The 17620-nt window shown below is 37.6% G+C and overlaps 1 protein-coding gene across 1 annotated transcript; it reads left to right on the top strand.

Annotated features, from left to right (window-relative positions):
• The first annotated feature begins 13876 nt into the window (after positions 1-13876).
• LOC140862487 (secreted RxLR effector protein 161-like) lies at positions 13877-14536 on the top strand. The gene is made up of 2 exons (XM_073265511.1): positions 13877-13965; positions 14047-14536. Exons 1-2 carry the CDS (start codon positions 13877-13879, stop codon positions 14534-14536), a joined length of 579 nt encoding a protein of 192 aa, XP_073121612.1.
• The last annotated feature ends 3084 nt before the right edge of the window (positions 14537-17620 follow it).

Raw genomic sequence — 17620 nt, 5'->3', positions numbered from 1 at the left:
ATGATGCTTATTCATTAAATGCCCTTAGGATTTGAGATTAGCAACCCAAGGCCCCACACCGAACATCCAAGAAATATATCTGTGTCTACTTATGTTATTGCATTGCATCATTCCATGGATATCATCTAGCATGTTGAGAGTTATTTCCGCACTAATCATAGTTGCTCTTATATTTCTAGCAGGCTAAAATAAAACCGGTCGAGTGAACTAACATTTACTCAACCATATTGCATTAGATTTTAAAGACTATCAATATTGTGTATTCACCCCCCCCCCCCCCCAACCCCCTCTACACACTATATCGATCCCCAACAAGTGGTATCAGAGAGGGTTTTTCTATTTAGCTACTGATATTCATCATGACTTCTTTAAATAAAATTCCTATGTTCTCTAAAGAAGATTATGATGACTGGAAAATTTGTATGTAGGCACATCTTTCTGCTCAAGATGATGATATGTGGTACGTTATCACTGACGAACCCATGAAGATTCTCAAAGTCAACAATGTTGTAGCCATAACTGGAGGAGAATCACAGATGGTCGAGAAACCCAGAATGGAATGGACTAATGAGGATAAAAAGAAAGCAAATCTTGATAACGTAGCCAAAGATATGTTGTACAAGACGCTGGACAAAAATATGTTTAGCAAAATCAAGGCGTGCTCAACTGCCAAAGAAATTTGGGAGAAACTCACTCAATTGTGCGAAGGGAGCGACAAAACCAAAGAAAACAAACTCACTGTAGCAATACAGATGTTTGACAATGTCAAGATAAAACCAGTAAAAACAATGACTGAGTTTGATGAAAGATTCAGCAATATTATTTGTGAATTAATTGCTCTTGGAAAGATATACACTAATCGTGAAATTTCTTTGAAGGTTATGCGAGCATTACCCAGAGAATGGGATTTCAAGACCATAACCATGAGGGAATCAAAAGATTTGAACAAGCTAGAGCTTCATGATCTGTTTGCGGATCTCAAAGAATATGAGTTTGAACTTGGAATCCGAACAGAGGAAGAACCATCAGCGTCAAACCCCACCAAGGCACTAACGACAACTATCCTATCTCAACCGATCGAGGATACAACAAAGAAGACAGCTGAACAAATGAGTGGAGAAGCTATGTCTCTCTTTATCATAAGGTTTGGAAAGTTTATGCGTACTAATAAAAAATTTAAACCTTACTACAAACAAGACCATACAAAGGATGGTCCCACATGCTTTAACTGTGGCAAGCAAGGCCATTTTATTGCAGATTGTACTAAACCCAAGAATGAAGAAAGAAAGCAGCACTATGAGAAGAAGAAAGGCAAAGAAGGAAGAAGAACATATCGAAAGAATAAGGAGCAAAAGGTACTAGTTGCAGACGAAGGGAAAAGCAAATGGGCTGAAACAGAATCTGACTCAACCGATATAGATAGCTCATCCAAGGAAAGCGAGGAAGAGCGAGTTCAATGTCTCATGGCTAACTCCATACATAAAGAAGATGACACTGAGGTATTTGACTTCAACTCATCTGACTTTACACAAGAGGAACTCATTCAGGCACTGAATGAGATGGTCACTGAGTATAAGAAGCTTTCTATATCATTCGAGGAAGCAAAAACAGAAAAAGCATGTCTCATTGATAAATCAAGAGAATCTAGCTATTCACAGCAAAAAGAACTTGATGGTCTAAGGACTAAGCTAAATCTGTTAGCTACTGAGAATGATAATATGAAACGAGTATTCCAAGCTACTTTATTTGAAAATCAAAAGTTGCTTAAAACAATCAATGCTTGGAATAAGGCTTCTGACTCTTTGGATAAGATACATGAGAACCAGAAACAAGTAGGTGATAAAACTGGTCTTAGATATGGATCAAATGATTGTACTGGCTCAAAAGTAAATACTCAACCGTACTCTAGTGGGAACAATCCCAATGAAATGAGATTTGTTCGATCTAGTACGATATATGAACACGCTGAACCAGATATAGATGTTAAACAGCCAAGTTGCTATGGTAAAGGCAAGCACGAAGGACTAGGGTATGTGAAACCTAAGATCCCTAGGAAAGAAGAGACATGGAATAAACCAAGATTGAATGAAAAAAAAATGGGAAACCAAACTAAGTTCAAACAATCAAAGTTTGAACCAAGTCAACTCAAGTACATGAATCGTCGGGTGACACATAACCAACACTTCAATTGTAAGCCTGTTCAAAAATGATGTAGACTGAATAACACAGATCAGAGGTTCAAACAGTACACTGTTGTTGTGAAAATTCCTCGCAAGCGTACGAGTGTCAAGTTTTAATATAGTGATAAAATCAAGTATCGATCCCTCAGGGAGTAAAATGAAAATAATAGTGCTTGTAATTAGAATAGTCCAAACTTTATCTAGAAAATCAATAATCAAGAATTTTGCAATTAAAATAAATAATTAAGAGATTTAAAAAACACGCACACAACTTTTAGATTAAAAATCAATCAGAGAAAATGGTCTAGAGGTATAGATTTCACCTGGTTTCAACAACAATCAATCCTAATTAATTAATCTTCATGAATTTCAAAGAATTAATAGCCAAGAACACTTACGTGTATTATTCCCTCTCCCGAGTGCCGAATAAAATATATCAACTACAATTGAATTCCAATATCCCTATTAAGAATCTACTTGCAGTGATCAATTCAAAACTATGTTCTCTTTAAAAGCTCTGTTAAAATTATAAGCTCTCCCGAGTCAGATAAACAATTAACAATGTATTTTCCAATGATCCTATTCAAAATCTCCTCTCCCGAGTGCCAGATTTCAAATAAATATTACAAATCAATTATTGATCAGATAATTGAAAAGACAATCAATTCTAGAAAAACAATTAATCTAGAAGAAATCCAATTCAATAAAATCAAAAATTCAAGAAAGTGTCTACACCAGGTTCCATCCGACCTCTAGACTATAAAAATTAGTTCATAATAAAATTCTGAATAAAACAATAATCCTTAAATTCAAACATATTCAGAATAAAATAAAATATAAAATAAACAAATCCGTCGTCGACGCCGTGTTCGGTCGATCAAACTCCGTCTTTGTTCTTCAATTAAGCTCCAGAAATTCCTTCCCAAAAGTTCTCGATCAAATCTCTGATTCCTCTCGTAATTGTTGCGGCGGCCCCCTCTTCAGATGAAAAATTCCCTTTTATAGTGTCTCACAAAGCCCACTCAAAAGCCCAAGAAATTATAAAAATTTCCTTCCGAATAAAAATTTCCAAGTTCAGAATTTAGCGACAAGGGCCTCTGTTCTCAAGTTTCTCCTCTGAAGCGCGATAGCGCTGCTTTCTTTCTCATTAGCGCTTAAAGAAGCGCTAATCAATTAAGGCCCAATAGTTGAAGCCCGTCACTATTCATCTTCTTTGTCTGATCGTTTCTTTCTTTCTTTCTTCTTCTTTTCTTTCTCAATTCTTTTAATTCTTTTCTTTCAAATCTCATTTTTCTCATTTTTCCTCCGTTTCCACATAAATTTCATACTTTCCTACAAACACAAAAACAACAACATACCCACATAAATCTGCTCGAAATAAATATTTAACAATTAAAATCATATATAAATTAAGTGTATAAAATACACTTATCAAATACCCCCAAACTTAGACTTTTGCTAGTCCCGAGCAAAACTATTAAATTCCAAAAACTCATTCTATCAAACCCACAAAAATAGTCAAGAAATATTATGAAACAATGGCCTCAACAATGATTTCAAAAATATCAAATCCAAATCATATCCAACCTACTAACACTTGAAAGTTTTAGCCAATCACAAAATAATAACCGCATAAACTCACAATCTTCGCAACTCAAGTTCAAAACACCATTCTCCAAATTCAATTCAAACATTCATAGATCATGAGGACTTTTCAAAGATAGCATAGGATCAAAAATAGGAAATTAATCAAAAACGCTCACAATCAGGTAAATGCAACGAATAATAGTGTGTGCGTGTTTCGATCAAAATTCATAATCATTAAAAGCATCAATCAACAGTCCATATGCTAAATTCTTGCAACTCTTCTCCACTAGTATATTGGGCAACTGAGACTCGGTCATTAGGACTTATTCAGCTTATAATGTAAGGCCTGGCTCATGGCTACAAATAAAAGATAAGAATTCAAAATAAGGAGTAATTCATATTATCAAACTCAATTACGACTCATTTTTCATTCACAATTTCACATTCTTTCAATTCATTTCATTTCTCAATTTTTTCACAACTCACTTTTCAGAACTTGTTCAACTCTCTACCACATTTTTCAACTCTTTTTTTCTACTACCTTTTTTTTCATCTTTTCAATTCATCCACCACACCAATCCTTTTTTCTTCAAATAAAGCTAGGAGCATACAACATTTTAGCATTCAAATTACTCCCTTAAAGGTAGGAAATAGTGTTTAGGCTAATTAGGTAGTCAATGTAGGACCTTGAAATAATGACGAATGGGGGCTTAATCACACGTTTACACGCATGCCATTCGATTTTCAATAAAGCTCAAACAAGGTACTAGGGATAAAATAGATAATTAGGTAACTTGAAAGGCTCAAACGAATTCAGAAAAACCGCCTAAATCATTCCTAATCTCAGTTTTGCCCGTATTTCGCCTCGAAGAGTGTCCAAACTAGTTCTAGACAAGTCTCAATCCACAATTAAATCATACAAATTCAATCAGTGCAGAAAAAGAATAATCATCAGCAGTTAAAGATGATTTTCAACAAATTTCAGATTTCTCGTACCTCAATGTACTCATATACGTGTAGGCTCAAATAGGCAACTAAGGATAAATTTTTCAATGAAAATTAGGCCCAAAAATTTCAAACAGTGCCTCAATCATATCTATATCTGTATGTCTCAAACATCAGATTCAAGCATTAATCACAGAGTATATAGGAAATTGTTCATCTAATTGGTTCCATTTTTTCAGAAATATTTGTTAGATAAGTGGACAATCATGGATTTCAGTTATAGCACAAGAATATTTTTCATTGGCCATGCATCCATATATTTCTCAACTCAATTCAACTCAACTCAACAAAAACAACAATTAAAAACTAATTCTCCCCCCAAACATAATGTAATCATTGTCCCTAATGATTAAAAACAATAAAAAGAACAAGGGACTCATACCTTCGACACCGAGCATCAGGACTCGGCGTCATCATCATCATCTCCATGGAACGAAGGTGCAGCAGCAGCAGTATCATCATAAGACCACTGCGGAGGAGTTGGATAAGGCACAACAGTTGGCGGATAATTCTGTGCAAGAGCGGCAGTGAAATCATGCATATATGTCATATGTGCTCGCATCATCTTCCACTGCTTCTTCATCTGAGAAAGCACGGCCGTAGAATCATCACGAGTAGAATACGCAGGGGCCAGATGTGACGGTAGTGACATAAGTCCTTCCAAATGGGAAGGTGCTGGCTCAAAGTGTGGTAGTGGCTCCGAGGGTTGCGGTGGTTCAGCTGCCTGTTCAGAAGTACTGGCTGCTTTCTTCTTCTTGTCCCGTCTCAATGCACCAGTAATTCTTATAGGACCTCGAATTGGAAGAATCTGCTCTGTATCATCCCACACAACACCAGCTAACCGGCAAAGTTGAGTAATCAAGGACGAGTGGGGTAAACTGATAGTCGAGGAACCCCTAACTGCAGCAATAATAGACTCCTGAATTACTCTCCCAGCGTCAACGGATTTCCCTGTCACAATGCAGTACACCAGTCCAGCTCTAACCTTAGTCACATCGGATGTATGCCCAGATGGCAACATCCTGGCAGCCACAAACTCATGCCAATTGTTCGCTTCTCGTCGAAGAAATATGGATGGAAATGTAACAACTTCATCCTTCGCATTCCTCTTCCATTCCGCCCCATCCTCACACAAGGTCTGAAGTACAATGTTATCTGGATATGACTGATTCTTAAATACCTCATACTCATCATCTGCAATGTCCAAATCCGGCATTTCATAGAGACGGTTAATTGTACTCTTGTCAAAAGGCACCAATTTCCCTCGAACTCGAACTTTCAGATTCACGTCTTTGACTATCAAATTTGCATAAAACTCATGAATCAATGATATAACAGCATCTGGTGGACTCCTAACAAATGTCTCTCAACCTCTTCTCTTAGCTTCAATTAGCGCCGGTGCACTATACTCTCTCAAACTCATTCCTCTTTCTTTGTGCATCCCTCGCTCCATTACATCAAAACAATACTCCTCCGCTGTGGCATTCCAAAATCTATGTCTATCGTATGAAGCGGCAGAGGACGACGAAGAAATTGCTCCTTTCCCTTTGGTTTTTGGTGGCATTGTAACTCAATAATTCACTCACTTCAAATCAAATGCCTCAAACAATGCAATAAACTCCAAACAATTTCAGCAACCAACGTTCAAATATAACCCAAGCACTTCAATAAACACTTGGTAGGCATTAATACAATGATATAGAATTGCACTGCCGCAAACGTACTCCAATCCACAATGCAGACAAAACTCAGATAACCCAATACCCTCAAATCACAACATTTATCAAAAATCAAATGTAAGAGATAAAATTTCAGCTTTTGTACCGTTCACGAATACATTTTCCAAATTCTTCAATTTCCCTTTTCTCGACAAGCTGAGATGGAGCAAGATCAATTTTTAGAATTTCTGCCTTGTAATTAAGATTACAAACCTTGAGCTGATGATATTTTGTTGACTAGAAGATTTACGATGATCATGCCCTTGCGTGAGATTTAAATACGGACTGGGGATCGTGATTTAAGTCTGGGAGGAAGACTCTGGAATGGGCTTTTAAACTGAATAATGAAGTAGCGCGATAGCGCCTAAACATTCGCGCGTTAGCGCTTGACGTTGCGCTAGTGAAGAGCGCGATAGCGCTTAATGATGTGTATTCCGGAGCGCGATAGCGCCTGATTTGGAGTGACGGAGCGCGTTAGCGCTAAGTGAGGCGCCCTTAGACTACGCGATAGCACTTAATTCGAGCGCGGTTGGGGAGCTTGGAGCGCGATATCGCTAAGTGAGGCGCTAATGGTCAGCGCGGCTATTGATGCGCGACAGCGCTTAAGAAGCGCGGTTGAACAGCGCGATAGCGCTTAGGGAACGCTATTGGCTTGGCTTCGGTGTGTGGAGTGCGTGCGGGCGCGCATGAGCCTCTGATTTCAACTCCCAAATCATGAGCGGACGCCTCCAATCTTGGGCGAGCGCCTATAATGCGCTGCAAAAAGACCGAAATCCTGAAAAATAATTCAACAATTTTAAAATTAGGCCTCCAAAATTATCAACAATAATTCAAAAAACTTAAAATTAGCTAATGAGCAAAAAATAAAAAAAAAAAAATTAAAGCAGAAATTTAAATAAATAAAAAAAATTAAAATAAATAAAAATAAAACAAAAATTTTGGGTTCCTCCCAAAAAGCGCTTGATTTAGAGTCGCCAGCTCGACTTTCAAAGTATTAAGTCTTCCCTTTCTCTTTCACGCGCCAAATAAATTTCACGAGGCGCCTTTTAAATTTCGCTCTCTTGTTCTTCGTGGCTTTCTGTGGTAGTAAATTCGGCGTTTTTTCATTCGATGAATCGACCACAAAATCAGATCGGTTACAGTTCTCCAACTTCATAACCGGTTCAATTGAGCATAAGTCTTCGATGGATGGATTAGATGTATTCATGAATAATTTGAGAATCACTCTCTCGCCTTCCACACCCATCGACAACTCCCCTTTCATCACTTCAATTTTTGCATCTGCCGTGGCCAAGAATGGTCTCCCAAAAATGAGTGGAGCACCATGATCTGCTTCTATATCCAATACCACAAAATCCGCTGGGAATATGAATTTATCCACCTTGACTAGAACATCTTCAACAATTCCTAGTGGATATTTAATGCTCCGATCCGCCAATTGTAATGAAATCTTAGTCGATTTCATATCTCCCAACTCCAAGGCCCTGTAAATAGATAATGGCATTAAATTAATACTGGCCCCTAAATCACAAAGTGCATTATTAAAATGAGAACCACCAATAGAACAAGGAATAGTAAAACTCCCTGGATCCTTAAGTTTCTGTGGCATCTTCTTTTGTAGCACCGCACTGCACTCTTCCGTCAGATTGACCACCTCGTTCTCTAGCAGTCTCCTTTTCTTGGACATCATCTCCTTGATGAATTTCGCGTAGTTCGGCATTTGTTCCAAAGCATCAGCAAAGGGAATGTTGATGTGAATTTTCTTGAAAATCTCCAAGAATTTGGAAAACTGCTCGTCCAATGTTTTCTTCTTGAACCTCTGCGGGTAGGGAAGTGGAGGCTTATACATCGGTTCTGGCTCCTTCTCCTCAACTTTTTCCTCAAATTTCTTCTCTTCAACAGCAGGTTCTTGAATTCCAACTTCTTTTCCACTTCTCAACTCTATGGAATTGCACTGCTCCTTGGGATTTACCTCAGTATTGCTAGGGAACTGGCCGCGGTTGTTGTCCTTCAGTGCATTCGCCAACTGCCCTATGCTGGTTTCCATGGATTGCAACACAGCACCCATGTTGGTCATGTGCGTCTCCAAACTGTCAAGTCAAGACTCAGTTCTTGCCATCCTCTTACCTGATTCCTGTACAAAGGTACTAACCACATCCTCCAAAGACAACTTACCATCACCCTTATTAGTATTATTAGCATAAGAAAAATCTTCATGATTTCGAAAATTATGGTGAAAGGTATTGGAAATAGGATTACCTCTGTATGCACCATATCCTCTGTAGCCATTTGGATTTATATAATTGACTTGCTCTATAGCCGGTGATCCTTCAACTCCATTTGAATCTGCAACATTAATTTTATTCAAAGAAGCTACCTGTGTAGTCAGTGCAGATAATTGAGCAGTGATGGACGTGAGAGGATCCACTGCATACACTCCAGCCGGCTTCTTTACTCCTATACGCTCAGATGGCCATTGGAAACTATTGACCGTCATCTCCTCCAACATATCATAAGCCTGAACATGATCCTTCGTAAATATAGTACCTCCAGCCGCTGAGTCCACCTTCATTCTCGTAGGCGCATTCAGTCCGTTGTAAAACCACTCAATCTGTTCCCAATCTGCAAAATTGTGGTTAGGACAACGTCTTAATAATTCTTTATACCTTTCCCACGCCTCGTATAACTGTTCAGTGTCCATCTGCCGGAAGGTGCTGATCTCGATCTTCAGTTGGGTGGTTTTGGCAGGAGGAAAATATTTTGCAAGAAATTTTTCTGCCATCACCTCCCAAGTAGTGATGCTTCCAAGCGGCAATTATTGCAACCAACTTCTGGCTTGATCCCTGAGAGAAAACGGAAACAAGCGTAAGCGTATAGTATCCTCAGACACACCATTAATTTTTACCGTATCGGTTATCTCCAAAAATGTGCGTAGGTGTAGATAAGGATCGGCAATGGCGCTCCCATTAAATTGGTTCTGTTGAACCATGTTGATCAATGCAGGCTTCAGCTCAAAATTGTTTGCATTGATAGTTCCACGAGCGATTCTAGAGTAGTGAGCCTGGATCGTCGGTCTGAAGTGATCTCTAATAGGCACTAGGGGAGCTTGGTTTTCTTCTTGTTCAGCCATTCTTTCAAGTTCTTCTCTTCTAGCTCGTCTTAAAGCACGTGCAGTGCGCTCGATCTCCGGATCAAAAAGTAGAGAATTAGAACTTTGAGATCGTCGCATAGACTGCAATTAAAAATAAGAAGAAATTAATTAGCAACTTAAAATTAAAATAAAAAACTCTAAATTAAAATCTAGACTAATTGGTAACAAGACTAAAAATTAATCAAATTTACTCCCCGGCAACGGCGCCAAAAACTTGTTGTGAAAATTCCTCGCAAGCGTACGAGTGTCAAGTTTTAATATAGTGATAAAATCAAGTATCGATCCCTCAGGGAGTAAAATGAAAATAATAGTGCTTGTAATTAGAATAGTCCAAACTTTATCTAGAAAATCAATAATCAAGAATTTTGCAATTAAAATAAATAATTAAGAGATTTAAAAAACACGCACACAACTTTTAGATTAAAAATCAATCAGAGAAAATGGTCTAGAGGTATAGATTTCACCTGGTTTCAACAACAATCAATCCTAATTAATTAATCTTCATGAATTTCAAAGAATTAATAGCCAAGAACACTTACGTGTATTATTCCCTCTCCCGAGTGCCGAATAAAATATATCAACTACAATTGAATTCCAATATCCCTATTAAGAATCTACTTGCAGTGATCAATTCAAAACTATGTTCTCTTTAAAAGCTCTGTTAAAATTATAAGCTCTCCCGAGTCAGATAAACAATTAACAATGTATTTTCCAATGATCCTATTCAAAATCTCCTCTCCCGAGTGCCAGATTTCAAATAAATATTACAAATCAATTATTGATCAGATAATTGAAAAGACAATCAATTCTAGAAAAACAATTAATCTAGAAGAAATCCAATTCAATAAAATCAAAAATTCAAGAAAGTGTCTACACCAGGTTCCATCCAACCTCTAGACTATAAAAATTAGTTCATAATAAAATTCTGAATAAAACAATAATCCTTAAATTCAAACATATTCAGAATAAAATAAAATATAAAATAAACAAATCCGTCGTCGACGCCGTGTCCGGTCGATCAAACTCCGTCTTTGTTCTTCAATTAAGCTCCAGAAATTCCTTCCCAAAAGTTCTCGATCAAATCTCTGATTCCTCTCGTAATTGTTGCGGCGGCCCCCTCTTCAGATGAAAAATTCCCTTTTATAGTGTCTCACAAAGCCCACTCAAAAGCCCAAGAAATTATAAAAATTTCCTTCCGAATAAAAATTTCCAAGTTCAGAATTTAGCGACAAGCGCCCGCTCCAGAAATCACGCGCGCGCGTATAGGCCTCTGTTCTCAAGTTTCTCCTCTGAAGCGCGATAGCGCTGCTTTCTTTCCCATTAGCGCTTAAAGAAGCGCTAATCAATTAAGGCCCAATAGTTGAAGCCCATCACTATTCATCTTCTTTGTCTGATCGTTTCTTTCTTTCTTTCTTCTTCTTTTCTTTCTCAATTCTTTTAATTCTTTTCTTTCAAATCTCATTTTTCTCATTTTTCCTCCGTTTCCACATAAATTCCATACTTTCCTACAAACACAAAAACAACAACATACCCACATAAATCTGCTCGAAATAAATATTTAACAATTAAAATCATATATAAATTAAGTGTATAAAATACACTTATCAACTGTAAAGCCTAGACCACACACAAATTCACATCGTGTACCTCGACCGACTCACTTTGTAAACACTCACACGGGTAAAACCGTTAGAGTAATTCAGGTGTGGGTTCCAAAAGGTCTAATCCAATTTGGACCCAAATAGATAAGGGTACCATGGTTGTACATTCTTCTTACAGGTACTATCAGTAAAATCAGTCGAGAAGAATAGTGCAACAGAAAGGTCAACGTGGTATCTTGATAGCGGATGCTCCAGACACATGACTGGAAACAAAGACTTACTATCCGATATCATACATTACAAAGGACCTAAGATTATTTTTGGTGATAACTCAAAGGGTAAGACCGTGGGTAAGGGTAAGATTACTCATGGTAACTTTATCATTAATGACGTATTGCTCATTGATAACTTATGTTATAATCTGATCAGCATCAGTCAACTATGTGACAATGGTTATATTGTTGAATTTCTTAAACATTCTTGCATGATCAAATCTAGCAACAACGATATTATGCTAACCGGACTAAGAGAACAAAACACGTGTAGGCTGAATTGGCAAAGTAAACAACCGATAGTTCCTAATTGTTTTGTTGCTCAGAATGATAAGCATTGGTTATGGCATAAACGGCTCAACCATATAAATTTCAAGTCCATTAGGCATCTGAGTAAACATGATTTGGTTCTTGGCTTGCCCAAAGGTGATTTTAAAATAGATAGAGTGTGCTCCGCTTGTCAGCAGGGCAAACATGTGAGAGCCTCTTTTAAAAACAAAGGATGCTCATCTTCTTCCAAATGCTTGGATCTGTTACATATGGATCTGTTTGGTCCTATACCGATCAGGAGCTTAGGGGGAATGAGATATACCTTAGTGATTGTGGATGATTACTCTCGATTTACTTGGGTAATTTTCTTATCATCCAAAGATCAAACTGCTACTCACCTGATAAATATTTTCAAACGTATGAAAAATGAGAAACATACTGGGATAGACAAGATCAGGAGTGATAGAGGCACTAAGTTTTTAAACAAAACCCTTGAATCCTATCTAGATGACCAAGGCATCAAGCATGAGTTATCTGCTGCTCGGACCCCACAGCAAAATGGGGTTGCTGAACGAAGAAATCGAACTCTTAAGGAGGCAGCCAGAACTATGATTGTTGATTCCTATGTATCTCAAAGACTCTGGGCAGAAGCAATTAACACATCATGTTACACTCAAAACAGATCTATGATTAACAAGAGACACAACAAAACACCATATGAGATCTGGAATGGCACAAAACCTGATGTCTCATACTTTAAAGTATTTGGTTGTGTTTGTTATATTCATGATAATGGAAAACATCGTCTGACAGCTTTTGATGCAAAAGCAGATGAATGCATATTTGTTGGATTTTCCTCAGTCAGCCGAGCTTACAGAGTGTTCAATAAAAGATCACTGACTATAGAGGAATTCATTCATGTAATTTTTGATGAAACTACTGTATGTGCAGAAAAGCTTCAAATTGACATTCAAGATCTAGGCAGCAGGCTGAAGTCAACCGTTCTACAGGATGAAAGTGATAGTGATGATCCTCCTAACACAAGAGATGAGCAAGCAGAAGAGATTATTCAACCCAATGAAGGAGGAGTAGATCACATCAATGACGAACAGATAATCGGAGAGGGTGCTATTGAACCTAACAACGCAATCAGAGATGAGAAAGACACTCAAACAGGCGCAAATCCTCTCGGACCAAATCTTCGGTGGAATAAAAATCATCCACCTGATCTGGTCATCGGTAACCCTACTGCGCCTATTCGCACACGTAATCAACTGATTGATGAGTTATTGCATGCAGCTTTCATTTCACAGCTCGAACCCAAACACATAGATGAAGCATTACAAGATGCTAGCTGGATTGAAGCAATGCAAGAAGAACTAAATCAATTCACTAGAAACTAAGTGTGGAATCTAGTCCCTCGACCGACAAATCAAAACATCATAGGCACCCGATGGGTGTTTCGCAACAAGTTGAATGAGGATGGGACGGTGGTAAGAAATAAAGCCCGACTAGTTGCTCAAGGATTCAGACAAGAGGAAGGCATTGACTTCGACGAATCATTCGCTCCAGTAGCAAGGCTTGAGGCTATCAGAATATTTCTTGCCTATGCTGCTTACAAAAACTTCAAAGTATATCAAATGGATGTCAAGTCAGCTTTTCTCAATGGTTTACTTCAAGAAGAAGTATATGTTGAACAACCACCAGGTTTTATCAACTCTTTAACTCCTAATTTTGTTTTTAAGTTTGATAAAGCTCTTTATGGCTTAAAACAAGCACCGCGTGCATGGTATGATACGTTATAACAATTCCTATTAGATCATGTTTTTACTATAGGAACAGTCGATAAGACTCTTTTTAAGTTTGTTAAAGGAGATCACATTTTACTCGTTCAGATATATGTAGATGATATTATATTTGGATCAACTAATCCTTGTCTATGCGAGAAATTTTCTAAGTTGATGCAGGAACAATTTGAAATGAGCATGATGGGAGAATTAAATTTCTTCCTCGGACTGCATGTCAACATCTGGATAATGGTATCTTCATAAATCAAACTAAGTACACCAAAGAACTTATCAAGAAGTTTGGTATGGAAAATTGTTCTGCCATTTCTACCCCTATGAGTGCTTCTATTAAACTTGACAAAGATGAAGCAGGAGCACCAGCTGAGATAACTATGTATCAAGGTCTAATCGGTTCATTACTTTAACTTACGGCCAGTAGACCAGATATTATGTTTGATGTATGCTTGTGTGCAAGATTTCAAGCAGCACCCAAGCAATCGCATTACATCGCAGCCAAGAGGATTATTAAATATCTTAAAGGCACTACAAATGTGGGTCTTTGGTATTCCAAGGACTCAGAATTTAACCTTGTTGGCTATTCAGATGCAGATTATGCAGGTTGCAAGATTGACAGAAAAAGCACTAGCGGGTTGTGTAAATTTTTGGGAGATAGACTTATTTCATGGTTCAGTAAGAAGCAAACATCAATTGCCACCTCTACTGCTGAAGCAGAATATCTTGCAGCTGGCAGTTGCTGTGCTCAAATACTGTGGATACAACAACAGCTTAGGGACTATGGAATCCAGTCAAATGAAGCTCCCATATTTTGTGACAACACGAGTGCTATTGCAATTACTGAAAATCCAGTGATGTATTCCAGAACCAAGCACATTGATGTGCGCCATCATTTCATTCGTGAACACGTACTCAAAAAGGAGATTCAAATGATTTTACGTATCTACTGACCAGCAGGCAGCAGATATTTTCACCAAGCCATTGCCGGACGCTAAGTTTTCTTATTTTCGCAATATTCTTGGTTTAATTGATTTAAATTAAGACAAGCATAAGTTTAGGGGGAATAATCATTTATTTCTTTTAAGAGCACAAAATACATTCATTACATAAAGTGCTTATCCCTAACCCCCAGTGAGTCTGAAGTCAGCATGAGCCGCAGATATTCTGCTTCTCATTTCATGACTCCACTCTATCATCCAGACGGAGAGGGAGCCTTGACCATTGCAGACTTCATCATCGAAACAGATGTTCTGCATCTCGTCTCTTTCTGCCAACAGCATCATGAGCCGAATAGCGGATGGCCTTAGCACCACAGCAGTGCTCTGGGTTCGCAAGCAACGCTTGCACCACAGCAACCCTGCAGCGAGGCATGGCCTAAGAGGCACAACACCCAAACGATGTTGACAACGAATGGCTTCCATCATATACCACACACTCATGCCTCTTTCCACAACTCTACTTCTGTAGATGAACTTTCGTCTTTCGAAATCGGACTCATCCATTTTTTTTCTTTTCAACTAAGCTATGATCTATCTACTTGTTTACATCACAATATTTATAGGCGTAGAATATCAAAGGCCAAAGGTCACGAATGCCAACAGTTACCTACTGATTTATCTTCATGAAAATCCGAAAGAGATACTTGCTCAGACTGTTGATAAGCATACTTTATCGATATTTGTGCACTCTTGCATTTATTTAAAAGCTCAAAATAATTATTATTTGCAAACAGTGATTTGTCTTCATTAACATTTGATTTTCTTCTCGATGATATCTCATTTAATGTGTGATGTAACGTAACTTTATTAATTCATAAAAGCAGATAATGCGCAAAATAGATTTGTTTATTTCAGGAAAAAGAGAAGGACATATTACATAAGAGCCCTACCGATCTCCTTCTCCACCTCACTTTTCCAAGAGAGCATGTAACGCCCTGTTTTTATCTTAAATGAGTTTATTTGAGTTAATCAGAGATTACAGAGTTCACGAGCCGACTTGATTTTGATCAGGGTCCTTTTTGCAAATTTTGGAAATATCAGGGACTAAAACGCAAATATTGATTTTTATATATTATCTACAACTTGATTGGATTGAGAATAGTCTTCACCTTCTTCCTTCTTGCACGCCATCTCCATTGAAGCCGACCCAATGAGTTTCCAAGCTTTGTGATTTCATTCCGAGCTCGATCCGGCCGTTGGAATTTATTTCTGAAGGCAGATTATCGATCACTGCAGTGAGAGCTCTGTTATATTGTAAGTTCTTCTACGATCGGATACATTCTAGTTTTTGGATATTGTTAGAATCGTTCTAAATTCGTGTATGTGGTTCTCAACAAAGTTCTGATTGTTTATTATATGTCGGTTTTGAAATAGAGCGACGCTCGGAATTGTTATGATTTTTGGAAGCCATTTTTGAAAATGTGGGTTTGAGATTTGTTGGTATTGCCTTGTTGTTGTTGTATTAGCATTGAATTGAGTTGTTATCGGTATTGAACTGCTGTTTGCGCTTCCGGTTTGTTCAGTTTATATCCGTTATGCCGTCGATTTGAGTTTTGGGGATTTCGAACCATTTTTGAGTTGTGATCTTGGCTTGTAAGTTGATTGTGGTTATTGATCATTTATTAGTATCTGAACAGATTCGTTTGGAGCTTGTCAAGCCCAAGATTAACAGCATTTGTTCGTTTCAGAGATTTGGACGAAGAACGGTATAGAGAATTACCTTGAGCCTTGTTGTTGTTTAGATTGGTTAGACTTTGATACAATCTTTTGTTGTAGCTTTCCAGAAGTTGGAACTACTGCCTTGAAAGGTAAAAGCAGTCATCGTCGCGGGATAGCATACTCGGGACTGTTGGTTCTCGAGTTTTCCCTTTTAAATCACATATTGCATCAATATTTGTTCTAGCATGTGGAACTTGTATTTGTTGGTTGATTGAGTTTCGTTATGTGACTTTTGCTTATATTTATGCTATGCATTCATCTTGAGCCTACTTTGTTTACAGCGGGCAGAACCGCCCTTTTTGTTTTAGACATTTGGGAACTATGATTGAGTGGCCTAGGTTGTAGTCCTTTCGCCTTGTGCTAGCATACTCATTATGGTTGCTCAAAGTCTAGAGGAGTGGGATACGTGGCACCACCTCGATTGGAAGAGTCGGTGAGTTGTTACGTGATATCATCCTCAGGATCCCAAAAGCACAGCAGCAATCCCTCGTTTATCAGATTTGATAACCCGTTTTTAAGACATGTGTAACACCCGAAAATTTTAATACGTAAATTCGCATGCATAATTAGGGAAAATAATTATTTAAAAATTTATATTTGGGTTAAATGACATTTATGTGTTATTATGTGAATTATATGCATGATTTAAATTTATTTTATCATTTAACCCGCAGTTATGGTATTTTTGGATTTTTGAGAATATTTATTATTTTGATCGCGTAGACGGGACCGTGGACGGACGAGACACCAAAATTCTTAGCCAAAAATATTTTATGAGTTTATGAGCCTTAAAATATTATTTTAATGTATTTTGTCAAGAAAATTTTAGTATTTATTTAAGAGTTGATTTTTAGCCAAAATAAGTCATTTTAATGACTTTTATTAATTTTTAAAAATACTATAAATTAGTATTTCGGGATTTTTTATTAGTTATCAGATTAGTAGGTATTTTTAAGATTTTAAAATCTTATATTTATGTTATATTATCTACCTAATTATTTTATACTAGTTATTATCCCAAATTATTCCTAGTTACAAAAATTTAAAACAAAAACCTACCCTACCCTAACCCCACTCAGCCGACAACTCCCATCTCCTCCCACCCCCATTCTCACGTTCAGCAGAAAGCAATCTCCATAGCCGATCCTTCATAGATTCTTGGAGTCTTTGGTTCGTTCGTCGTCCCGGAGCGCCGTACACGCGATTAATGTCTCGTTTCTCAATCTATCTTCGTTTAAGGCATGTTTATTCTTTCATTTGAACACCATATAAGCTATTAACCATTCATGTTGGGTTTTATTCAGATTTTTATCAGAT

The sequence above is a fragment of the Henckelia pumila genome, chromosome 4 (assembly GCF_033568475.1).
Source record: "Henckelia pumila isolate YLH828 chromosome 4, ASM3356847v2, whole genome shotgun sequence".
NCBI lineage: Eukaryota > Viridiplantae > Streptophyta > Magnoliopsida > Lamiales > Gesneriaceae > Henckelia > Henckelia pumila.
This window is presented reverse-complemented; position numbering and strand designations above follow the sequence as displayed.

Excerpts from the sequence above, each read along its gene's own strand:
- LOC140862487 (XM_073265511.1), top strand. The coding sequence starts at position 13,877 with ATGGAAAATTGTTCTGCCATTTCTACCCCTATGAGTGCTTCTATTAAA. Across the intron at positions 13,966-14,046 it reads GCACCAGCTGAGATAACTAT|ATTTCAAGCAGCACCCAAGC; the intron begins GTATCAAGGTCT and ends CTTGTGTGCAAG.